The 27,217-nt window shown below is 38.7% G+C and overlaps 1 protein-coding gene across 1 annotated transcript in view; it reads right to left on the bottom strand.

Annotated features, from left to right (window-relative positions):
• Window positions 1-18,613: 18,613 nt before the first annotated feature.
• LOC140241089 (uncharacterized) overlaps window positions 18,614-27,217 on the bottom strand; it is a 72,300-nt gene continuing 63,696 nt past the window's right edge. Inside the window, exon 12 of the mRNA XM_072320856.1 lies at window positions 18,614-18,769. Coding sequence (XP_072176957.1) covers window positions 18,614-18,769 — 156 coding nt within the window. The remainder of the gene's footprint in view (window positions 18,770-27,217) is intronic.

A 27,217-nucleotide genomic window follows, 5' to 3' on the forward strand; every position in this document is an offset into this window, starting at 1 on the left:
GCACGCTGGGGAGCGCTCAAAGATTTGGCAGATAGGTGTATCTTTAGATACATCCATCTGCCGAATGAATCATGAATTATAGTTGCGAAGTATGATAAGGCAGAAAGGTGTATCTTTTATACTCTGTGTATATTATATACTCTGTTGTTTATACGTGCTGCTGACATGTATGTGTACCGTTTCACCGGTCGGTGCGGTGGCGGGCCATGCTCCTGACTTAAAACTGGCAGCCCACTGCACTGCAGAAGTTTCTCCTTGTTGCTAGTCGGTGAGTAGATAGAACCTAATATCTAGAAGTTCAGATCTAACGTTTGTCCTAGACTTCTACAGTATAGCCACTTCTATGCCATTAGATGCGCAGATTCGTAAAATCTAGCATTTCTGTTGAAATGACAGCTTTTCCGGCAAGTGTGGCTGTGGGATGAGAGTTCTCTACGCTTCAAAATGACAGTGATCCCTGCACTGTCCGTGCTGTGCACTGCATGTAGAAGCCTGTACTTACCGAAATTGATCATCATATCCAGCATGTCCACACGGTACACAATCTTTCACGCCAGGCCTAACTATACACAGCCCAGTCGCTGTACATGGTAATGTACGTCGCGACGTACCATACAGCGACTGGGCTGTGTATAGTTAGGCCTGGCGTGAAAGATTGTGTACCGTGTGGACATGCTGGATATGATGATCAATTTCGGTAAGTTTCATTGCGTACATTTGAATACTGATAGCATCAGATGTAGAGTAAATATTGAAAAGTATACTCGTTGAGTTTGAGGTGACAAAAATGATGTTAAGTATCAAAATTCAAAGCTATCGTAATACGATTTCGTCGCTCTCCTAGTGGTTGGTGGTCGCGCGCGTACAGCCCTGTCGCGACGTACCATGTACAGCAACTGGGCTGTGTATAGTTAGTACATAGTGTAATGGTGTGCTGTGTGACTGTAAGATCGGCTACCCATTACGCTATGCGTATGGGGCTGTTACCTAACAGACATTTAGTGGCAGTTACACACAAAGGTCTGGAGAAAGATGTGTCCCTGTCTTTGGAAATGATACTTGGATGTACTGCTCAAAGTGCTCAGTGGATGCAAACAGTTAAATGATCCTACCTGAATTTTCACATTTATTGAATTTATTGCAAAAATTGGGAGCAGCATGATAACTGCGTTTTTAAGAACAGATACATGATGTGCAAACAACTGCCTCTTTGTTTGCTAAAGCATTCAGTAGAGAAAGCAAACGAACCTTTTGTCGAAAAAAAGGGGCACAAAGCTAAAAATATGATGAATCATCTCATTGGAAGTAGAAGTTTTTGGAAAAAAAGGAGGAGAAGGAAGAAGAAAAATTCTTCAGCTGTAATCCTTAACCATGCATATCCATGAGACCATGTTTTGTTAATATTTAGACTCTAGGGTGAGTTGTAATTTGCGCACATTTTTCTATGCTTGATGAACAAGTTGTGCATCCTGATATTTTTCTTCATTGTTATTTTTTAAATCTTTTTGTAATAATGAAGTAAAGATTGTCAAGAGTTAACATTTGATTAGAAATGGTCTCACATACACCCTTCTCCCTACAAAATCTCTGGTATATTTTGTTATCGTTTAATTTGGCAAAAAAGTGTATCTCTATACATATATACACCTTTTTGCCAACTTAAATGCACGATTTCTCACGGTGCATGAGAAGATACACCTTTTTGCCAAAATAGCGTGGGTTGCAGTCCCTGTAAACGTGATTTGGCAAAAAGGTGTATCTCTATGCATACACCTTTTTGCCAAGTTAAATGCATGATTTCTTACGGTGTATGTGAAGATACACCTTTTTGCCAAAATAGCGTGGGTCGCAGTCCCTGTAAACGTGATTTGGCAAAAAGGTGTATCTCTATACATACACCTTTTTGCCAAGTTAAATGCATGATTTCTTACGGTGTATGTGAAGATACACCTTTTTGCCAAAATAGCGTGGGTCGCAGTCCCTGTAAACGTGATTTGGCAAAAAGGTGTATGTCTCTAAACATGCTAAAAGTGCTAATTCTGAAGTATTCTTTAAAGTTAGATGCAAGAAAATTATCAGGAAATGAAATTTGAAGTGTATACTAAATCATGGAATTGAATCCCTGAGCGTTGCACAGTTTAGGTGGCTTCTACAGTCAAGGAAACTGCCAAAACTTTAAAGTCGATTTTCTCGGCTTTGTAGTCGCTGTAAAACGGCAGACATACACCTTTTTGCCAAATCACGACCGAACTAACGCTCGAATTCACAGGGATTTACTGCACTGAATTAACGCTCGAATTCCCTGTGTATTTCTGCGCTCAATTAACGCTCGAATTCACAATTGATTTTCAGCGCAAAACTAACGCTCGAATTCACTTTGTATTTCTGCGCTCAACTAACGCTCGAATTCACAGGGATTTACTGCACTGAACTAACGCTCGAATTCCCCGTGTATTTCTGCGCTCAACTAACGCTCGAATTCACAGTTGAATTTCAGCGCAAAACTAACGCTCGAATTCCCTGGGAATTACTGATATCACAAATTCGATTTTGTGATATCAATAATTCAATTCGTGATATCACAAAATGGAATTTGTGATATCAGAAATTCGCATTTCTGATATCACAAATAAGAATTCTTGATATCACAAATTGAAATTAGTGATATCACAAATTTATTTCGTGATATCACAAATTCGAATTTGTGATATCAAAAAATCATTTTGTGATATCACGAATTACCATTGGTTTTTCACGTGAAACCTATTTTTGATATCAAAAATTCGAATTCCTGATATCACAAATTCATTTAGTGATATCTCAAATTGAATTGTAGATATCAGAAATTCGAATTTCTGATATCACAAATTGAATTTGTGATATCAAAAATGGATTTTGTGATATCACAAATTCGATATCTTGATATCACAAATTAAGTTCATGTGCTACACTTACGGGAATTTGTGATATCACAAATTTAATTCTTGATATCACAAATTGAATTCTTGATATCAAAAATTTGATTTTTTGATATCACAAAATGGAATTTTTGATATCAGAAATTAACTTTAAATGTAAAAACGGCTTGCCATACGCACGTCGATTTCTGTATGATGTCTCACAAAGGCATGCACACCGTAAAGGACCTTGTGCAGCGCAAAAAATGCAAGTTGATTTATGTTGATCTCAAAACCGTCAACGACGCTTTTTAGTGGCGAAACAAGCATGACAATCATACGGGCGATATATATATTTTTTTTTGGAGGGGGGGGATGTTTTCTTTCAGATGACTTTGATAAGCTCATTAAAAAAAATCCAAACGAAGATTTAGTCGATAATGTCATATGTCAATCACAGTTATTATGGTTTACAGAATACATTTCAATGCACATTTCTTAAAAATGATCGCAACATACATTTGTCCATAATTATTACTTATAAATTTTCCGAAAGACATTCTACAGAAAAGTGTACGTTATGTTCAGTTAAGATCAATAATAGACATTATTTTAAAGTATATGACGCGTGTTTCACTCTTGTGGCCACATAATTATGCAATGACCATTGTATAAAAAAAAAGTCAACAAAAAGTAGCATATAATGTTGCATTACACGCATGTGGTCTCAAATGGTTTGAATAGTACGATGGTCTTTTTCTGGGGCAGTGCCTTACACTCTAATACTGTGTAATCATTTTGCTGACTCTCTCAATTCACATATAAACCCTGTAACCGACACATTTCACGACAACAATTCAATGACATGTTTCACTGTTTTCTGCTACCCCGTCCTCTTGTAAAATTGCTATCTAAACTGTTGATAAAATTGAAACACTCTCAACAAAGTTTTCAATGAGGTGAGTGGGGATCAAACTGATACTAACTTCATCATTATACACGCTGCATCTACACATTAAGGTTCATTCGCACTTGTCTCATCTGTTAGCACCCGGATTGTTAGGCTATCCCTACACTCTTAAAATGTTGGGTGAATTTAGTTGGGTAATTGTTAGTTGGCAAAAAAAAAAAAAATCATCATTCTGGGCATTTATCACCCAATTGAGCTTTTACGTGATTAAACCAACATCGGGCAATTATGTTAACTTCAATATTGGGCGAATATTTACCAACAGAATTGGTAATGGAGAGTTGGGTACTTTTTGCCCTGCCGTTGTGTAAGTGACGCATTCCCTTTGCGTGTCGGGATTTTTTTGTTGGGCAACTGACGCTTGGACAGAAATTCGCCCTATATAATTTACCAACATTATTTTGCACATTAAGCCTAGGTATTTCTTTCCGTTACTTGGGTAATTTTGTTACGTTCCTTTCTAAGTTGGTAAATTTTCATGGACAAGTAAAAAAAAAAAATGTGCGGGTACGCCGCGTGTATGTGTCTATGTATGTGACGGTGTGTGTGTGTGTGTGTGTGTGTGTGTGTGTGAGTGTGTGTGTGGTATAGGCCTACGTATGGGACGATGGCCGAACCTTACGATTTTGTAGGGTGTGCCAAGAATTACTGTAGGGGGTTCTCGGTTTTAGGAATGGGGGGGGGGAGGACGGGGGACAACACACAGGCACGGTATTGTCATTATATACATTATAATAATGTATATATTAAAAAAGCAAGAACTACATTGTGGACGTATAGGCCCTATTGACATAATTTTCTTACGTTTCCTTTTATTCCGTCAACGCCAGAGGGGTTAAAAAAATCAACATTGTGGAAGTATCTGTCTGTGCGAACAAACTACAGGATACTCCTATACAATATTGCTAGTTTGTGTTTTGTGTGTGTTTGGGTGTGTGTGTGTGTGTGTGTACGTTCGTGTGTGTGTCGGTTTGTGGGCAAATAGTTAGATGACACACTTTGAAACCCATATACCTGACTGGACTTGCCAACCACTTCATTGCCAGTGCTTAAAACATTGAAATTTTGATGCCAGTTAATACCAGCAGGGAGGTGGCTCACCTCCCTAATACCAGTTGGTTTCTATTGGTTTCTACTATGTTTTGTTTTGTTTTGTTTTGATTTTGCTCATGAATATTCATAAGTCATTCAAATATTGTTTTCGTGAAAAAGATGAAATATTGTTAAATTTAATGTTTTTATGATGTCAATAAACTCTGAAAAGTTTGAAATGTATTATAAATCTATTGAATATTATTGCCGTGATATTCACAATTTTAACTTGTACCTTTGATGAGGTATTTTCATATCTTTATAATAAAAGTGTTATCTACATGGTAACCATGACTTAAAGCATTACAACTAAATGACCGTATATATGTAAATGAAATATGCCTGGTAATAAATATGTCTAGGATGTAGCCAAAGCCTGTTTCACTTGTGGGTATATACGACAAGCTGTATAGGTGTATTATAGGTTAGATAATAATATGAACAATGTCTTGACATTCACATGTTCTGGTAAACACCCATACATCAAGTAAATTCAACACAAAATTTTTGATTAACCAAAATTCAACTTGCTAAACAGTTGGACGAATGGAAGTAGGGCAATATCTAATTGGGTAAAATTGGTTGGCAAATAATTACCCAACTCCAAATATAACCAACGGTTGGGAAATTGCAAAGTTGGATAAATTCTGATTGGTCAAGAGCTGATGGGCAATTTAATTTGCCCAACCACATAGCAAACTCATTACCCAACATCAGTTGGGCAGATTTTAACTAATATTTGTGTGGACAGCATGGTGCCCAGTGTTGGTTAAAAATTGGTGTTTTTTTTTTTTTTTTTTTTTTTTTTTGGGGGGGGGGCAACTATTTTAAAAGTGTATGACAACGAAAATGACATCGATTTTATGTAATGAGTGGTGTGTTTTTTTCGCAAGTCAAGCCCCCTATCCAATGAAGTCCTGAATTCATTAAATGTCATACTCCAAATGTAACATAGTATTATTTCATGCTCATTCATACTATTTCCAAGATATTCAGGTTGGCTTTCGTTTTAAACATACCTTTCAGTGAAATCATTTTACAGATTGAGTCCCGACAAAGATCAACATATGGATTGACGTTCATAGATTTGAAGTTACACTTACCTTCGGCAGCAGTGCCAGAAAATACAGAAGCAGTCAATGCCAGTAGCAGACATGGCAGAACGAGGGCGTATCTTCTCTCCATCATAATTGGTCTACGGCTGACACTTTCCAGTTAGAATAGAGTCAATGTTAGTTTTGATCGTGTTGATCGACAGGCTTGTCAAATCCTCATTGCAATCGCAGTTTTCAGCAAAATGCAATCGTCGAGAACACCAAGGCAATGTAGCTTATAAAGACAGAAGGGATTTGTATGTAGAAAAAAAAATAAGGCAAGGGGAGTGCAGACGCACCCACTTGCTCTGTTCCGTTATGGCGCAACCCACACAAAGTGGCGTATATAATAACGTTCACATTGTTATTTCACGGGAGACTGCATCAGATATTTCATATTCAGCAGACGTTGAAATGCCACTGGTATACAAAATAATGTTGTATGTAATGTGTATGCCCTGTTTGTCATGTTCATCAAGTAGCGTGATGTTTGCGTGGCGGGAATCGGTGTCGGAAAGTTTGGAGCGGGCTTATTTCCTTGTGCAATGCTGTGTATAACGTAGCGTCCCATTGAACATCGGAAGCTATGTCATTCTCATAGAGTGGAATAATTATTATGCCACGAGGAATCAGTGTTATGCTTGGAGCGGTTAATTATTTCCCTGAGATTAAAACGGTCATTTGTAAAAAAACAATAAGGACGAAGTGGGTATCCCCCGCATCCTCCCCATTTCAAACTGTGGAGGAAGGCTCTTCCGTCCTACTTATAAGAACTCAACTTGCTCCACTATACAACCAGTCAACTGAATGTAATACTCATTGGTTTCCAGAAGTACCTGTAAGGGGACTCAAAACCGTGAAGAGATAGACATGAGTTGCGGCACAAAGTGTCCCTAGCGGCACTGGGCAACAATTTGTGCAGGGAGGGACGGCACAGATTGTTACCTCTGCACAATTTGTTGCCTGGCGAAAAATTGTGCTGCTGGTGCAGTTTCCAATTTCTGACCTCAATGGCGACAGTTTGTGAAATAAGCAAAATGATGGTAGCTGCACATACTGTGGAGTATGTATATTTGGTTAACATGGGAAACTTAAAAAAAAGAAACGTAAAAAGTTGTCATTACCATTGTGTGCATGTATGGTGGTTTGTTTGTCTGTGTTTTGATTGCATGTGTGCAGTGTGTATGGTGTTGTATGCCATGTGCAGTGGTCTTTCTGTGAGGGTGGATGTGTGGTGTGTATGTGTAAGGATTTACATGGCCTTTGGTATGGTGTGATGTTTGGTTGAGTCTTTGTGTTGATGGCGGGGTTCTCTCTTTCTCTCTCTCTCTCCTCTCTCTCTCTCTCTCTCTCTCTCTCTGTATGCGCGTGTATAATCGATGCGTATATATGTATACATGATGTATGTGCGCATGCATGCATGTAATATGTGCGCATGTATGCATGTATATGTGCATGCATGCATTTGCGTCTGTTTGTGTGTGTTTTTTTTTCCAACGGACGTGAAGGGAGAGTAAGGGACCACCTGCGACGTTTATCCGTCCGTCTTTCGTCCGTCGTCCCAACTTAACGCTACAACTAACCTTGGAGGGAAGGGCGCTCATATAAAGTTTTACATTTTCCAAACATGGAGGTCACCTCGAAAATATGATGGAGGGAAAAAAAGGCCAACAACACACAAAGTATGTTTGTTATTTCCATCTAGGACGTAGTAACAAAAAGTGAAGTAAAAGGAAAATAATGAAACAAAAAATCATAAGCATTCAAGGTAAAACAATGCTGTTTAAACCCATGATGTATTGTTTACATACATTGCAAACTGGAAAACAATTATGTTGTGAGTATTATTTTCCTAAACCTTTCGTAGGAAAACTTGTCGGCCACGATAACTTATTTGGCGCATTAATGTCGGAATGCACGAACAGTCACCAAATAAGGAGAAAAAAAAAATGAAATTTACAGTTCATTGTATAAAGTTAAATCAAGCCAAAGAGAATCACACTTTATTGCTAATACACATTGACACATACTGCTCTACAACGTCATAAGAATTATAACACCAAACACTGCCAAATGCTGTCATAAATACAGATGTCGTCTACCTTAATTTAATACGGAAACATAAAATCACAATTGTATAATAATAAAGAAATAAAATATAGAATTTCTAAAAAGAATCGTGGATCAAATGAGTATTATGTCAAAATAAATTTATGACCTCAGCACAAAAAATTCTTGACTTTGTAGGTTATATTTTTAGTGTGCAGTTAGTGTGTAGTTGATCCACAATCCCACTCCGATCTGGAATATCTCCTCGTTAGATATGAAGGAAAAGAGGTAATGTTAGCTCTCCTACAATTAATTCTAAGCAACTTCGCTCTATAAGCACGGATCGTTGTAAACAACTTCACAAGGCAAGTGCTAGAGGGTAGCATGTAGGCCTACTGACAATCGAGACAGACAAATTCACCTGATCAAAAGCGGTACCTCATTATAATCGTGGGGCTTCCGAGTAACATCAAAAACATTAGACAAGAAACGAAATATATTTTCCATGACAAAATAAATACCCCAGGCATCAAATATATTGTAATCTACGGAATAAAGAATAAACTAGCAAAGAGGAATAAATAAAAATAAAGTGCTTTGCATGACACGTGCACGTAAACTGCCTGTTTGCTTTCATGAAAATCTTTTACACGAACACAATCTAGATTTAGGCCTATCTGTCTAAGTATCTCCTGTCATGTCCGTCTGTCACTAAAAATGAAGTACATGGGAAGCAACTGTAGGCCTGTTTCGCCAGTAAAGAAAAGGGAAAATGGATTGTGGTGGCGGCAAGGACTACGATTTGTGCAAAGTGAAAGAGAGCAAAGGAGAGTTACACTTATAAGTGCACACCTGTTTTTCACTTATGACTACATCTTTGCAATAGATAGCGTACGTACAGGGAAGTATAATACTTGACTACAATGTTCTTTTAAAATATGAGATAAAAAGGCAAAGACGCACCAACACACATACTTTCATTTACTTATAGCATGGAAGTATGGAAGTATGGAAAGAAATGAAATGAAATTTACAATATAAAACCACTTAGATACATTCAAACATTCCTCGATATCAAAATAACTAATCAACTGCGCATGTCCGTGAAAGCGTTACGACGTTTACCCGGGCAGCTCCAGATAATTCAAGTAAAGTTGTATTCGTTTTCTTAGCGGAACTCTAAATATTGATGTGTTTCAACGTGTGTGATACATGTGGACAGTAGTCACCTGCTTGAATGAATACCAGCGGATATTTTGTCATATTTTGAGATGTACTCTGACATGGCTACTCCTTCGTCCGAAGCGTATGTACCCAAGGGACCGAAGCCAGTCTTCGTACAGGCAAGAGATGTCCCACGGCGAGACGCCACCAACACCCTTACAGGTGAGGAATTGTACCTTGCGTTGATTCGTTCGGTAGACCGCCAGTATGTCACCGGTGTACAACGCATCGGTTCTCTATGGAGAGTCTATGTAAACAGTCATGAAGCTAGAGCAGGCCTTGTTACCAATGGCCTACTACTGAGAAGTACTACAATTCCCGTCTATGACACAAATCCGTACACGAAAGCAGAAAATGAACACTTAACACGTGTGTTGATCAAAGATGTCCCTCTGTCTGTGGGTGATGAACTGATCAAATCTACTCTAGAAAAAATGAAATGTCAAGTGAGAGGTGAAATCATTCGGCAAAAACTCAGAGTGAATGGTGTACTGATTGACTGTTTGAATGGGGACAGAGTGTGCTACATAGATCCGCCATCTCAGCCCCTCCCTCGGTCCCTAATGGTGGCAAATTTGTTTCGTGCTCGTGTGTTTCATAATGGTCAACCTGAGCATGTGATAACATGTTCAAGATGTTTAGAGAGGGGTCACCATTCGTCACAGTGCTCGAACAGTATCAAATGCAAAATCTGCAACAAAACTGGCCACAAAAGCACAAGCTGCATGGAAAACACAAACACTGCCACGCCCAGTACATCGTCGCGTAGCCTCCCAGCTGATCGCAGCTCACGTGACAGTGTGAGGAATCCATCGAAGTCACATGACCAAACCGCGGCAGCAACCGACGCGAATGACACACATGCTTCGCAACAATGGAATGATGTCATTAACGATGCCCTGATGACAGCTCGCGACTCCTCTTCCAGACAAACAAACAACCAAGAATGTGGTAACAAAAGCAACTCACAAGTTCAGACGGGCCCAACGCTGAATGCCAAGCGAAGCGATGATTCCAGCGTACGCCCGAAGACCCCACACCAGCAGGATATATCCTACTTCTTGCGTCCCAAACACACAGCGTCACCTCAGCGTACGGATGGTACTCGAGAAAGCGCTAGAGAGCAAGCAAGCGACGACTCGAATAACATCTCCTCCGATGACACCTGCACTGAAGACGATCAACCAATTGCCACACCTAAATCTCCAAAGTCAAAGAAAAAAGTGAAAAAAGACAAGAAATCCGGAGGGAAAAGAGGGAGTCAACGAAAATAGAAAAACATACAAAACAAACAAGTAAACAAATGAATGATAATGAAACCCACGGTGGTGATGATAAATCGAAAAGAAAGTTGAAAGAAGTACATGATATGACGTTCTCAAAAACTCAAAGCATATCTCTTTTATCTCTCAATGTACGGGGAATCAGAGATAAGTGCAAAAGAAAGAAAATATTTTCGTGGATAAATCATCAAAAATCAGATGTTGTTATGCTACAAGAAACATTCCTAACACCGGAATTGGAAGCAGTTATCAGAGTAGAAGGCCGTTACCATTGTTATTTCAATCATGGTTCAAACCACTCAAAAGGTGTAGCCATCTTTATTCGTAAAAATGAATTTGTCAAGCCACTTGAATGCCACACTAATTTTGATGGAAGAGTTGTAGCATTACGACTGTACAGTGGTGAATTCTTTTATCTTATTGTGAATGTTTATGCACCTTACAAACGTAACGAAAAAGAGCAGTTTTACAGAAAATTGTTCAAATGGTTAAAGAAGGTGAAACGTGATAGTGACCTAATGATACTAGGAGGGGACTGGAATTGTGTGCAAAACCCTTCGCTTGATACTCGTGGCGTATCTTATGCATATAAACAAGTGAATTGCTTTCAGAAATTACTTAAGCGATTTCAGCTGATAGATGTATGGAGACATTTTTTTCCACTCAGAAAGCAATACACTTGGCGTCAATTAACGCTGAATGTTTTTTTCGCGATTGGATTATTGGCTAACATCAAACTTTCTTTTACCTTTTGTTCAGGTAACAGAAATAAAGCCAGTTGTAAAGTGTGATCATTGTGCCATCACCTTACGAATAACAACTTCGCATAATCAGAGAGGAAGTGGAGTATGGAAGATGAACAACTCCTTGTTGAAAGACGATGATTATAAAGAAAATGTAAAGCGTGTAATTGCTAAATTTAGATTGGAAAATATTCAAATGAATGCACAAGTTAGATGGGATATGTGCAAAACACGAATTAAAGAATACACGATTAAGTATGCGAAACAAAAATGTAGAGAAAAAGAGGAAATGTGGAGAAATTTACAAAATGAATATGAAGAGTTTTTTGTGAAGACTGATGAAAATCCGTCTGAGGAAAATATAAAAAAATCAAAATAACTAATGAGCTACAATAATGACACATACTTCTCAGTATGCTATAAAATACAACATAAATAACTTGTCTTTTTTTTGTACCTTTACCCGTTGAGGACGAGTCCCGAGTTTACCCGGGCAAGTGTCTGAAATGCGTGTTGTAGCAAAATAAAACCGTCCTCGTTGTCGTGTTTTACTTTATCACACATTTTTTTTTTCGCATGCTGCTTTCTTACGAGTCAATGTTATATCAGATTTTAAGACATATTCTGATTTCCTGAGATTCACATTTGTATACATGTTTAGGCAATTAAAGCACAGCGACATGAACAATTTGACATCGCATCCACATTCATAACGATGAATCCGCTAAACGTATCCGTTATAGTATACACAGAAAAAGCGAGTTGCCTTTGCATGTGGAAATTTCCGATCATCCCTTCGTATCTTATATAACGATGAAATAGAACGGAAAAAAAAAACTATCCCACACAGACACCGCATAACATTGACTGGGCTAAATGACAAATAATACCCAGGAATTATTGTATGTGCGTGATATCATATCAGCATATTATGCTGACTATTATCCGAATTGAATACATGTGCAAAGTCTGTTTGAAGACAAATTCACAGCAGAAGGATAGACCAATCTTTCTGTAACAGCGTGAGTTATGCTTATTTGTGTAATATTGAGAGTTTCTCTCTGTTTATCAAGAATCAAATTGTTGATTAAATTCAGTTTTTGCAAGGTATGTCAGCTGTTTGTCCACATAATGGTCCAACGCTGAGAGTAATATTGCAGTAAGCGTTGTACATCCCAACTATATAGAAAGTGTTGGATACTTTACATTCAAAGGAGAAAGATGAGCCAGGAATAATGATAGAGTTTATGAATTGTTTTGAAGGAAAAAAGTTCACATCCTCTACTCATGGAAGAAATTCTTTAGAGTTTCGGTGGAAGACTATCCAAAAAGGGCTCAGTAATGACAATATCGTTCATGTTCGACTGCATTTTTCATTTCAAAACATTCATATGATATATCTTACTGGTAAAAAGTATTACCGACAGTCAAAAACAAGACAAAATCAGTGATATCAATATTCATAACATGTTTAAATATATGCGGCTATCTTAACAGTAGAAAACAGTCGTTATACGTGTAATCAATATCATTATTATGAGGCACCACTTCATATACAAACGTCAATGAACAGTGCGTTCAATTGCAGAAGAAAATGAGAAAAAAATGTGAAGTTCTTTTTTTGTGCATTTTCACGTATATTCCTGGTTCAATGTCTCTCTTCCCGTGCCTTTGTGATCTCGCTTGCCAACGTTTCCTCTCTTGCTTCTCCTCTACCTCTTCCCGATTCTTTTTATTTTGTTCTTGTTTCGCATTTCTCATTCGTCGGTCCTGGTTTATCAGTGTCGGCATATTGTTTGTGACGTTCCAGGTCTCGTGACCGGATTTCGTTCTCTTGCTTGTCTCTGTCATGAATACCCAAGGTGCATTCCTCTTAATACCTCCCTAGCTGGTCCTGGTGAGAAAGTACTTCTGCAAACATTTCCATCTTTGCTCTTTCCAAGTTATTGAGAAGCTGGTAAATTTCCATGCCAAGTACCATTGTCTATTACGTGTCTTTCCCGTTACTCTTAGTAGCTGCTTTTGCTGCGTCTCTGTTTTAAAATGAGAAGCAATGATCAGAATGGTGAACAATACCACTAAAAACATCATGATCATGATCTTGTAAAATACAGGTTGCTATTGTCGATATAAAGGAAGACCTCTCTCTTAATGTTATGCTTGATATATTGTGTATCTGCGTATCGCACATATCGTGTATTTCAAGGAAAAATGTATTTCACTGTAGAAATGTTTATAGGCTTTCATACGGCCCATGTGATTTTTTTTTTCTATCAGGAGCTACTTTCACTTAGAAATAGAATGCCTTTTCAAGGATCCTTTTATGACTGAGTGAATCAAACCTTAAGTTTTAATTATTATTTCCAATGGTTCTATATCTAACTGTCATCTCATTTCAATTACTTTTTAATAGGCTTCGATTATCTTATTTTACAAGTTATTATTTCTCTTTATCTGCCACTTTCGCACATCCGACTCAGGCGACGGCGTGCGAACTTCGCATATTCCGCTGAAACGCAGAAACCCGCCGAAACCGATCGATAAATCGCGAACTGCAGCAGTAAAATGAATATGTTTCTCGCGAATTTGTTCCTCTCACATATAGCTTGAATTTGATGTCGTGATTGACTATCAAGCAATTTTTTTTTTCTATCACTGTTTTGTGTGCAAAAGTCACACCTTTACAATAATTTAGCTACTATAATCATTTGAAAGAACAAGGATCACGGATTTGTTGTACAATTTACATCAAAGAAAAGCTTGGCATCTTTTCTTCAACTTTACTCTAGTTATGTCCAACTTAACAGATATAAATAAAAGTAACACATATTTGAAATAGAGATTTTCTCCTCAAAGCAAGACAACATTTGTGTCTCAGAAAAATGTGGCACACAGGGTTTCCACCATAGCATATAAATACATAAATAAATAAATAAATAGATGAATGTATATATATGAGTATATGAATATAAGAACGACCCAAGTCCATGGAGGATCATTTCGAGTAAACTAAAAAAAAAACTTCATATCTTTTTTATTTGTCCAATAATATTCTATTTAACTGTGATGGGAAGGCAACATTGTATATACAAATTAGAACATATATTATTATGACAATTAACATTTACATTAATTGTGGAGAGGCCATTTTGTGTGATGGACTTGGGTCGTTCTTTGATTCATATGGACTTGGGTCGTTCTTTGATTCATATACATGATATTCTGCTATAGAGATGGGAGAAGGACGAGAGAGGGCGCTATTATATGAATGTAAGAATGACCCAAGTCCTTCATTCTTACATTAATATAAGATTTAACTCATTCATTTCAGGCACTTCCGGGGGTAATTAGGATTTATCATTTACACACAAGATGAGTCCATGCATAAGCTACAATTTCCCATGAAAAACTGAATTTGGCCAAAAATTGGACTTGGGTCGTTCTTATATTCATATACTCATATATATATTGTAACGAAAGTGGGGTAAATTTCCCTTGGTTCTGATGATGAGAATACAGGGAACCTTCGTTATCAGTTAATGAGAAATATATTGTAACGCATCGCACCACACACTCAGCACGCAGTTAAGTCGGACAGCTAGTAGAAAGTGAAGGGGACACAATGTCTTCCGGACCTGACAGCAATTTTATTGTCTCATTCCACCTCTCAGTGTTACACAATTCAGCACAGAATCTCTTGGCTGACTCTCCAGCCCGACTCGCAGTGTTAAGATGAAAAGTGTTTAGTCCGACCCCGCAATCTCTCTCACACCTCCCTGATCCGACTGACTCTACTCGATACACTCCCTAATTTCTGCAAGGAGCCAGTATTTATACCATTCATACGTCCCTGGGCCTGGCCTGGGCGGCACGCGACCAAGCCTCAAGAGAGTACGGTTAATTGGCAACAAGGCTAGACCTAAGAACTTAGTCCTTGACCTAATTCGCTGAGGGCAAGTTGAGGACATGGCCAAGTCAGGTCAGTGGAGCGAGGACACTGTGGTCCCGAAGGAGAAGATAACAGTCGGGAGAATCAAAGGGACTTGGAAGGGAGAAGGACTTGTCGCAGATGGGCGAAGGGAAAGCGAGGCCAAGACCGTTACATTCCAAAGCGTTACATAACCATGATAGCAGGCTATAGTCTAACTCACAAGACGTAATATTATCATCAACAAATCCGTAACACTGCCTCCCTCCGTAGAAAAAGTCACTGTCCTCAGTGACGAGGAGTTAAGAAAAAAAAGAAAGAATAAGATTCACTAAACATGTACAACTAAGTAGAGACCATTGGATTGAGTGTCAAGGACTTTAAATGGACGTATACCAGAGAGTAATGAATCAGGTTCAAAGTGATATCATTAAAATACCGTGTAAGCAATGCTGTTGTATGAAATACAGCAGTCCGGATAAACGCATATACAGAATATTTACAAGTACCAGGTTAAATGAAATGAACACACTTTTAGAGCAGCGTCAAGTAATTGGGTGTAGCCCACATAAACAAATCACACCAAAAAAAAAAAAAACAAATCAGTGTTAACGAGAAGTGCAACATGTAAAATCAACAATAGCGAAAGAAATACGTCGCTCGCCTAAATTTTCACAGAGGGAGTGCGTTGAATAGGAACACTATATTGGCTACGAAACTGCAATAACACATAATAACGAACAGTTCAACTACAGAGCATGAGCATAACATTTAATAATTCAAAACGAATGCACAAAATAGTGCGGAAGACACATTTATGAACAAGGAAGCAAGTAATAATTTTTGCTGAATAAAGGCATAGGCCTACTTTGCAAACTCTTGACGACAGCACCTTTTTACTCTTTGTCCCTGGGGGAGCTTGCTACTGACCTGTCCAAACAGTCGTAAGTGAACTGACCACGAGAGAACGTTGAGCAGAAAGCCAGTCGGCCTTCAGAAAGAGATTAGACTGCAAGATCAGGCCTTACGTAACAAGTGGCAGAGAAACGTAAAGGGAGAAAGAGGACGAGAATAAACAGCTAGGGAGGGGTGAGAGGTAAAGGTGATTTTAGAGGAAAAGCCAAAAGTCGGACAAATCATCAAAAAGGATATTGTTAAATCCTTGAAAGCGATAACAAAGTGTAACAATCAAACTGCGCTAGCAAAAGTATGACAGCTGTCGACTTTCAAACCCAGAACATAATATTATGCACTATATTGAATCAGCTGCAGCAAAATTATCTTTGCGCAGAAAATGTACAAAAGAGTGAGAGAAGAAGTAAAGTGCTAAGGCATGACCATATACCACCAATGAAACCTTTGGTTTTGAGTTATTATCTTCGTCCTTTCATGTGCTTTCCTAATAAGCCAGTCATTTAACAATGCCGTCAATATTATTTTGATCAAAACTCAAAGAACATAAAACAACTGAAAAAAAAAAAACAAACTTAGCACTTCATCTTACTGTAGCCATTTTCAAACAAATTTCATGGGATCGGAACCAACTGCGACCTGGAAGTCAAATCCAGCAAAGGCGTCTGTTTCAGAGACGCAGGGCAGATGGCCTCCCTATACCCACAACATTCGTCAGAAGACGGGCAAAGTTTTCCAATGATGCAAAACCATGATCGATTAATGCTTATTTTCCAAAAATGTGTGTGATCAACCTAAAATAATCATAGCCACTTAACCAAACTACGCACACTGCTCTCGTTATGTCTCGATAAACTGCCACTTCATTCATTATATGCATGTCGTAACAAATTGGATCTTTGTGCCTGAAAATATATCAGCCATGGCAACTGTTTCAGAGTCGCAGCGCAAATTACCAATAACAACACGTTTATTAGAACAACAATGCGCATCACCGAATTATTCCGCTAAGTCTACAATGGGGACCATACTCCCATCATCATCCATGACTTGAGAACTTAACCATTTCTCATCATCTATTCTACTACTATCTACATAACTATAAGCCGTACGCGCAACCTCTTCCATACAATTTCTGCAGAATATCGAAACATAACGAAATGCGGCAAGTTGCCTCATTTGTGGCGTGAAGGGTGTTCCACGAATGTATCCCAGAAGTGGGGATATTTCCAAGTGACAACACTACGCATAATGTTGAGTTTAACAGTAAATTTAACAATGACAATAAATGACTGAAGGAAAACAGCTAGTGCTTGAGGCCCATTGAGCACGGCGTACCAAATCGTGAATCCATTGTGCGCATTTATTATAGGGTTTTATTCTTTGTCCTTCCTGGTGTTTGATTTTCTCACTCATGTAGTGGTATATGGTCGATGTCTCTCCGTTTCCATGGTGATATGTTCCGGGTCTATTTATCCAAAGATGTAGTTTCCCTTCAGCCAAAATGTCTCAGCTGTCGTGTCGAAGAACTGCGATCCATTCATGTCCCAGTCAGCGTTGGCGATACTCAGCAAACCGGGTCCGTAGTGGGCCAGCTTGAAGTTGCCACCAAACCTGTTGTCGTAAATTTTCTTGCCTTCAGAGTCATCTCCTCGAGGAAAATTACCGCGCTGGATCACAAAGTCCTTGAAGGTGCGTTGGAACTTGATACCTTTGAATCCCGATGTGAATCTAATGCTGATCATTTCATTGTCTCCGCTCACACTGTTGACGAAAACCTTTTCGGTGATCATTGGTCCTAGAGTTGCCAGTGATTCAATACTCTGTTCAGCATCAGCTGGCACCAGTAAGTAGACTAGAGCTACTAATGCAAGAAAAGTTAGGCCCCTCATTGTCTTTGGGTAGAAAATTATCATGCGCAGCAAAAAATGATTGCGATTAAATCCTCCAAGAATTAATCATTCACAAAATTCACAAGGCTTTGCGTTCTCCTCCATTTGCATCTCTGGCCGTTGGCATTTCTGTCGATCTGTTATTGTGTGGCATTTTCGATGAAGAAAAAGGCAGAAGTCTCGATGGCGTGTTCAAGTTGCCATCCCACCGCTGCCACCAGTGTAACGAAAGTGGGGTAAATTTCCCTTGGTTCTGATGATGAGAATACAGGGAACCTTCGTTATCAGTTAATGAGAAATATATTGTAACGCATCGCACCACACACTCAGCACGCAGTTCAGTCGGACAGCTAGTAGAAAGTGAAGGGGACACAATGTCTTCCGGACCTGACAGCAATTTTATTGTCTCATTCCACCTCTCAGTGTTACACAATTCAGCACAGAATCTCTTGGCTGACTCTCCAGCCCGACTCGCAGTGTTAAGATGAAAAGTGTTTAGTCCGACCCCGCAATCTCAATCCGACTGACTCTACTCGATACACTCCCTAATTTCTGCAAGGAGCCAGTATTTATACCATTCATACGTCCCTGGGCCTGGCCTGGGCGGCACGCGACCAAGCCTCAAGAGAGTACGGTTAATTGGCAACAAGGCTAGACCTAAGAACTTAGTCCTTGACCTAATTCGCTGAGGGCAAGTTGAGGACATGGCCAAGTCAGGTCAGTGGAGCGAGGACACTGTGGTCCCGAAGGAGAAGATAACAGTCGGGAGAATCAAAGGGACTTGGAAGGGAGAAGGACTTGTCGCAGATGGGCGAAGGGAAAGCGAGGCCAAGACCGTTACATTCCAAAGCGTTACATAACCATGATAGCAGGCTATAGTCTAACTCACAAGACGTAATATTATCATCAACAAATCCGTAACAATATATATATATATATATATATATATATATATATATATATATATATATTATATATATATATATGTACATACATAAATGTACTGTACAATTATATACATGTATATGTACATATACATAATATATATAGATATATATATATATATGAAGAGTTTGTTCGCAAAAACCGATAAGTCCATATTTGCCAAATGGAGACATTTGCGATCAAAGGTCAAGAAAAATAAAGAGAATAATAAGAAAACTTTTGCTTCTTTTGACCATAACTTAAAAAATGTACCTTTATATGAAGTGACCAATATATCATTTAAAAGGTATTATTTTGTACTTTATGACAGAAACCGTACTTCAAAATCTTCAAAAATGGACTTGACCGTGCACCACAGCACGAACAAAAGGTCGCACACACTGATTTTGTGTGAGGATTTAAAATAAGTGAAATGGGTCAACCGATCCGATGTTGACTTTTTCATATTTTCTGAAAGGAAAAGTCTTCTTCTACATTATGCTAAAATTTGGGATCATAAAACAGGCAGGAAAGGGTGCTTTCTAGCCGTTTTTCTGGAGCATTATTTGGCAGAATAGTGTGATTGAGTGTGCCTTTAGAGTCCCGTTTTCATTTCTTAACTCTTTATGTGCCACGTTCGCACGTCGGACTCAGTCGACGGCGTGCCAACTTCGCATATTCTGCTCAACAAACAAAGCCGCCAAAACCAATCGATAAATCGCTAATCCCGCGGTACAATCAAAGCGTTTCTCGCGCTTTTGTTCCTCTCACATACGGCTTGCATTCTATGTGGTGAATGACTATCAAGCGGTGTTCCCAACTAGATTTTTCATGTACACTTTAAGTTTCTGTCACTATTTTATGTGCAAAAGTCATTCCTTTACACTAATGTAGCAACTGGTAATTCAAAAGAAAAATTGAAAATAGAATTGTTATACATTGTATATGCCAAGTAAAGTTTGGCATTCCTCTTTAACTTTGCTCACTATCATGTCCAGCTTTAAACAGAATTTTGTAGAAGTTATACAGATTGGAAAAACAGAATTCTTTCTCTAAGCATTACTATCTTCGTGTCTCAGAATAACGTGGCACACAGGGGGTTTCCACCATGGCACATAAAGAGTTAAAAACCTTGCACACACTCTTCACTTTCAAGTCCTATAACTTTTGAAAGGATAGCGCTACTGCTTTGAAAGTTGGCATTGATTAAGAACAAAATATGGTAATAAGGCATGATCAATTTCAATTCAATTTGATAATCCCTTCATTGTTGTTACTCCGGTGGTTTACATCCTGTTTTTTTTTTTTTTTGTCCCATTCATTGCACACCCAGCACGGCTTGGTAAAGATTAAGCGCTTGAATAGACACTGTACTTCAGAGCCTCTTTTCTCAGTTCACACTTTTCTAGAGTGTGTACCTTCTTTCCAACATTAAGATAGGTTAGGAGAGTCCATTTGATTTGAGTTATACATCATTTTAAAGCTAAAAGTCTGCTATTTCAGAATATGCTCTTAACCAAAATTTCATGTCTGGCCACTTTTTGTTTGTTTTGTGGTGTACGGTCACATATACTATTATTGTCTTGTGGGTTTTGAGCTGGAAAGTCACAAGTACTGTAGTTACGAGTATGTATTAAGTACCTGAAACGGCTTGAACGAAACGTGAAAATTAAATACACGGTCACTGATAACAACCATTACCATTTCCAATATTTCCTGTAACAGTAGCACACAACGTCACTCTAATTCAAACCTACACAATTACGTGCAACAACAAAATTCAGCCCAATTACAGAAATGTATAGTTGCTTTGGGAAGTTAACCGTTACATATTATTATTTCCCTAACAAAAAAGTCCTGTGGTACTCCCTGTGGTACTTGTCGGTACCACACAATGTACCACACACTTGTAATGTTACCACAGGAACCGTGTGGTACTGTACCACAGGCTTGTAGGATACTCCCTGTAGTACTTGTCAGTACCACACAATGTACCACATAAATAAGTGTTACCACAGGAACTGTGTGGTACTGTTTTACAGGCTCATGTGGTACTCCCTGTGGTACTGGTTGGTACCACACAATGTACCACACAAATATATGTTAACACAGGAACTGTGTGGTACTATGTCACAGGCTCGTGTGGTACTCGGGGATGTACCACAGGGCAGTACCACAGGAAAGTACCACAGGACAGTACCACAAGACAGTATACATAAAAATTATCCTGTGGTATTTTGGGACGTATACCACACGACAGTACCACAGGACAGTACCACATGAATTGTCCTGTGGTATTTTGGGACGTACCACAGGAGAGTACAACAGGAAAGTACCACAGGATAGTACCACAGGACAGTACCACACGACTTGTTCTGTGGTATTTTAGGACGTACCACAGGACAGTACCACAGGGCAGTTCCACAGGACAGTACCAAAGGAAAATACCACAGGATAGTACCACATGACAGTACCACAGGAATTGTCCTGTGGTATTTTGGGACGTACCACAGGACAGTACCACAAGACAGTACCACAGGATAGTACCACATGACAGTACCTCACGACTTGTCCTGTGGTATTTTGGGACGTACAACAGGACAGTACCACAGAGCAGTACCACAGGACAGTACCACAGGAAAGTACCACAGGATACAACTGTAGTACCACAGGACAGTACCACACGACTTGTCCTGTGGTATTTTGGGACGTACCACAGGACAGTACCACAGGGCAGTGCCACAGGAAAGTACCACAGGATAGTACCACAGGACAGTACCACACGACTTGTCATGTGGTATTTTGGGACATACCACATGACGGTACCACAGGAATTGTCCTGTGGTATTTTGGGACGTACCATAGGACAGTACCACAAGATATTACCACAAGACAGTACCTCATGACTTGTCCTGTGGTATTTTGGGACGTACCACAGGACAATACCACAGGGCAGTACCACAGGACAGTACCACAGGAAAGTACCACAGGATAGTACCACAGGACAGTACCACACGACTTGTCCTGTGGTATTTTGGGATGTACCACAGGGCAGTACCACAGGACAGTACCACAGGATAGTACCACAGGAAAGTACTACAGGATAGTACCACAGGACAGTACCACATGACTTGTCCTGTGGTATTTTGGGACATACCACAGGACAGTACCACAAGAATTGTCCTGTGGTATTTTGGGACGTACCGCAGGACAGTACCACAGGACAGTACCTCACGACTTGTCCTGTGGTATTTTGGGACGTACCACAGGACAGTACCACAGGGCAGTACCACAGGACAATACCACAGGGCAGTACCACAGGACAGTACCACAGGAAAGTACCACAGGATAGTACCACAGGACAGTACCACACGACTTGTCCTGTGGTATTTTGGGACGTACCACAGGGCAGTACCACAGGACAGTACCACATGACTTGTCCTGTGGTATTTTGGGATGTACCACAGGACAGTACCACAGGGCAATACCACAGGACAGTAGGCCTACCACAGGAAAGTACCACAGGATAGTACCACAGGACAGTACCACACGACTTGTCCTGTGGTATTTTGGGACATACCACAGGACAGTACCACACGAATTGTCCTGTGGAATTTTGGGACGTACCACAGGACAGTACGACTATCACAGGACTATCACATCAGGAGAATATCAAACAGCAGTACCACACAGGAGTACCACACAGGAAAATTGTAAGGCAGAATCAACTGAAATTTATAACAAAAATACAAGCAAAAATGCACATATTAATATTTCTCAATCAATTAATTGATAGATGAGTTATGCTGTGACTTATAGTAATTGATTTGCCATTACTTATCCTGTCCTATACTCCTACAGTATTACCTATTTAGTGGAAGTGCTGATGTAAAGCATGAGAAATTTCATAAGGACTTCTGTGGTACTCCTGTGGTACTCCTGTGGTACTCCTGTGGTACAAATTTTTACATAGCTCATGAATATTTATAAAAACCACTCTAGATTTTAGAAAATACATATATGACTTCAAAAGTCAAAATATTAATGATGGAACTTACTTTGAACTTTATGAAAGATTGTCTAATTATGTTATGTTATTCCCAATATCATAGATATTGTTATGAAGTGTAATTTCATATCTTGATGATAAAGTATAATCGAGTTAGTAACCATGCCTTAATGCTTTACGGATAGACGGCCATATATATTATGTACTGATACGGTCGATGGAATAGAATATGACTATATAGATCTATTATAGGACTAGATTGGCACTTGGCCATTAGACTCTCGTTTGAGGTTATATGTTAGGAGTAGGACAGGTTATTAAGTAGGGCCATATTTGTCCTGAAATTCATCACTCACTTATCAGGAATATCCCTTGATATGTGGCTAAAATTCTCCCAGATTTTTTTTTCGATCTATCCTGTGTGGTACTCTCCTGTGGTACCAGGGAAATGCTGTGTGGTACTGCCCTGTGGTAATGCTGTGTGGTAATGATCGACCTGTGGTACTGTCCCAAAATACCACAGGACAGTTCCTGTGGTACTGTTCTGTGGTACTAGTCCTGTGGTACTGCCCTGTGGTACGTCCCAAAATACCACAGGAATTCCTGTGGAACTGCCCTGTGGTACGTCCCAAAATACCACAGGAATTCCTGTGGTACTGTTCTGTGGTACCGGTCCTGTGGTACTTTTCCTGTGGTACTTTCCTGTGGTACGTCCCAAAATACCACAGGAATTCCTGTGGTACCGTCCTGTGGTATGTCCCAAAATACCACAGGACAATTCCTGTGGTACTGTCCTGTGGTACTGTCCTGTGGTACTGTCCTGTGGTACCGTCCTGTGGTAATTACCACAGGAGTACCACAGGACTTTTTCGTAAGGGTTATTATATTATTATATCCTTAAAGGACAAGTTCACCTTCATAAACATAAGGATTGAGAAAATGCAACAATATTAGTAGAACACATCAGTGAAAGTTTGAGGAAAATTGGACAATCGATGCAGAAGTTATGAATTTTTTAAATTTTTGTGTTGGAACCGCTGGATGAGGAGACTACTACAGCTTGTGAGTCATATGCGTACAACAGTATAAAGAAAATGCAAAAGAAAATTCAACATATCTTTACTTTTTTCGCATAATAAAAGAGCACTTGACTTGCCTCTTTCTAAAGGCAGGGGGAATAATATTACCCATAACATTTGTCGGTAACGAGTCGGGGGAATGCGTACTTTTTTCAAAAGATGAAATTTTTGTGAAATTCTCTTTATATTTTCCTTATATTGTTGTACGCATGTGACATCTAAGTTATTCATACACTGCAGTAGTCTTCTCATCCAGCGGGTCCTGCACAAAAACTTCAAAAATTCATAACTTTTGAACGGATTGTCTGATTTTCCTCAAACTTTCAATGATGTGTTCTACTAATATTGCTACATTCTCTCAATCCTTATGTTTATGAAGGTGAACTTGTCCTTTAACATCAAGATTTTGAAACACGTTGTGGAATTCACCATAACTGTGAATTTTAACAGAAAGCACTCCTCTATACTCCGTATATAAGTGATATGCACTGTAGTGTATAACAGTGTGAAGCAAGAGCATACTATGTCTTCAAAAAGGGTTTATAATTGATCGCCACAAAGGATGACTTGCTATTAAAGAATGACAGTTTTTGCATGAAACATATACCCCGAATAATGAGGATATTCCGAGGATCTTTGTTTTCTCATCTCTTTCGCACTCCTTTAAAAAACGAGACACGAAGGTGATTGTTAAGGGCAGTTTTTGATGACCGAAAACCAGGGGGGGGGGGGATTTCACAAAGGCTTTTGGTAGGATATTTTTATGGCAAACGGTTACAAGCTACTAATATACTTCCAGAGACTGGCTGAGGGCAAATATGTCCGACAAATTGGTCGGAAAAAAAAAAAAAAACGCTTCATGAAATGTCCCCTCCCCCAGAACACGGTTAAGGTGTGGATTTTGATATATTCACGATAAGAGATCGTAATCAGAGTTATCAATCCTGGAAGAATTGGGAAGAACCAGCACTTCTGTTTTCTCTCTTCTCCCCTAGTATGGTACAACCGGTCATTTTAATTTTGGTACAAAGGTGTGCGCGAAGAAATACTTTTCGTCCATTTAAACATGCTAAACCTATGGACAAACACGTCAAATGTCGGCGGTCGATGTCAAAAAGTAATAGTGTCATTCTTTGGTTTTAGATATCATCTAAGACTATCCTGTTGGTTGTGATTTTTGTTAGGAAGAAAAACATTCTTAATTTTTAAAGTCCCGTACATTTGGATAAAAACGTGGATGACTACATTAAATTTGATTCTTCCAAATAATGTGTTATAACGAAACTGACAATTTTTCTAAGTGATGGTGGTAATTAGAGAAAGGGAAAATAAAACAACTTTGACAAACGGAATGACGTAAAAAGGTACAAGCCGAGACTGGTAAATTATATATATAAGATATATATGACGTGCATCACAAAACCAACAAAAAATCACATCCTTGGATTTTCCCCTGATGACTCAAAAGAGGTGAAATAGTTCAACAAAGTCAATATTGAGTTTACATTTACTATGGACAGAATGTTATAACAGAGCATGCTCAGTTCCAGCTTAATCTGAAATTCCTCCATTGTTGTTGCTACGATGGTTTACATCCTCTGTTTTGTCCCATTCATCGCACAGACAGCACGGCTTGGTAAAGATTAAGCTCTGGAATAAACCGTATAGGCCTACTTAGGAGCATTTTGCTTTTTTTTTTCTCGGTTCAGACTTTTCCATGGTGTGTGTTTTTTTTTTTTTGCAAAAAATTTACATAGGTTAGGAGAGTCTGTATAAATTAAGTAATATAAAATATCATTAAAAGCTTAGAGTCTGCTCTTTCGGAATCTGTCTAAAAAATCATGTTTTTGTGGTGCAGGGTTATATATGAGTATATGAATATAAGAACGACCCAAGTCCATGGAAGACCATTTCGAGTAAACTAAAAAAAAAAAATCATATCTTTTTTGTTTGTCCAATAATATTTTATTTAACTGTTATGGGAAGGCAACATTGTATATACAAATTAGAACATATATTATTATGACAATTAACATTAACATTAATTGTGGAGAGGCCATTTTGTGTGATGGACTTGGGTCGTTCTTTGATTCATATGGACTTGGGTCGTTCTTTGATTCATATACATGATATTCTGCTATAGAGATGAGAGAAGGACGAGAGAGGGCGCTGTAATATGAATGTAAGAATGACCCAAGTCCTTCATTCTTACATTCATATACGATTTAACTCATTTATTTCAGGCACTTCCGGGGGTAATTAGGATCTATCATTCATACACAAGATGTGTCCATGCATAAGCTACAATTTCCCATGTCAAACTGAATTTGGCCAAAAATTGGACTTGGGTCGTTCTTATATTCATATACTCATATATATATATATATATATATATATATATGATGAGCTTGCTTCCAAAAGGCGCTAAATCTATCATTTTTCACTGGATTTAGCGCCTTTTGGAAGCAAGCTCTTCATATATGTATATATATATATATATATATATATATATATACAATCAAGCCATCACGTTTAAAGTACTGCAAACGATGATTAGTATATTTTGAAGGTATGGTACACGAACTGAACCTATTTTCTAGTTTTGAACCATACCCAACACGTTTCTGTCGATGAGATGATCATTTAGATTGCATTTTTATGTTGAGGTAATTGATTAATTTCTGCAAAGGTAATACAGTGTATTTCAGAAGATTTATGTTTTTATTTCATCACAATTATCATATGGCACTGTATAATAGTGTACTTATTATATTATGGCACATTATGCCCCTTCATAGATAAATGTTGTAATGTCTTTTCCTTGTAGATCATGATAAAGGAAATGACAGGCCAAAAGCGTGATCAAAGAGAAAAGTAGAGAGCAGCGTCCGCCTCAAATGCGCTTTATACCGTATTACAATCATAGTCATACCGTCATCCAAATACATGAGACATTACAATTTCTCTCCCGTTCTAATAATCTGTTGAACGGAAAAATGTGTCACCGAAAATGCGTGAAATTTGTTCTTGGTGTTTAGTTTACAACCGAGGGTTAATTTTTTACTTTCCTATTGTTTCTAAGTGGCTGTCCCAATAAAATATCTATCTAATCTTCAGGATA

Source organism: Diadema setosum, chromosome 17 (assembly GCF_964275005.1).
Source record: "Diadema setosum chromosome 17, eeDiaSeto1, whole genome shotgun sequence".
Lineage (NCBI taxonomy): Eukaryota > Metazoa > Echinodermata > Echinoidea > Diadematoida > Diadematidae > Diadema > Diadema setosum.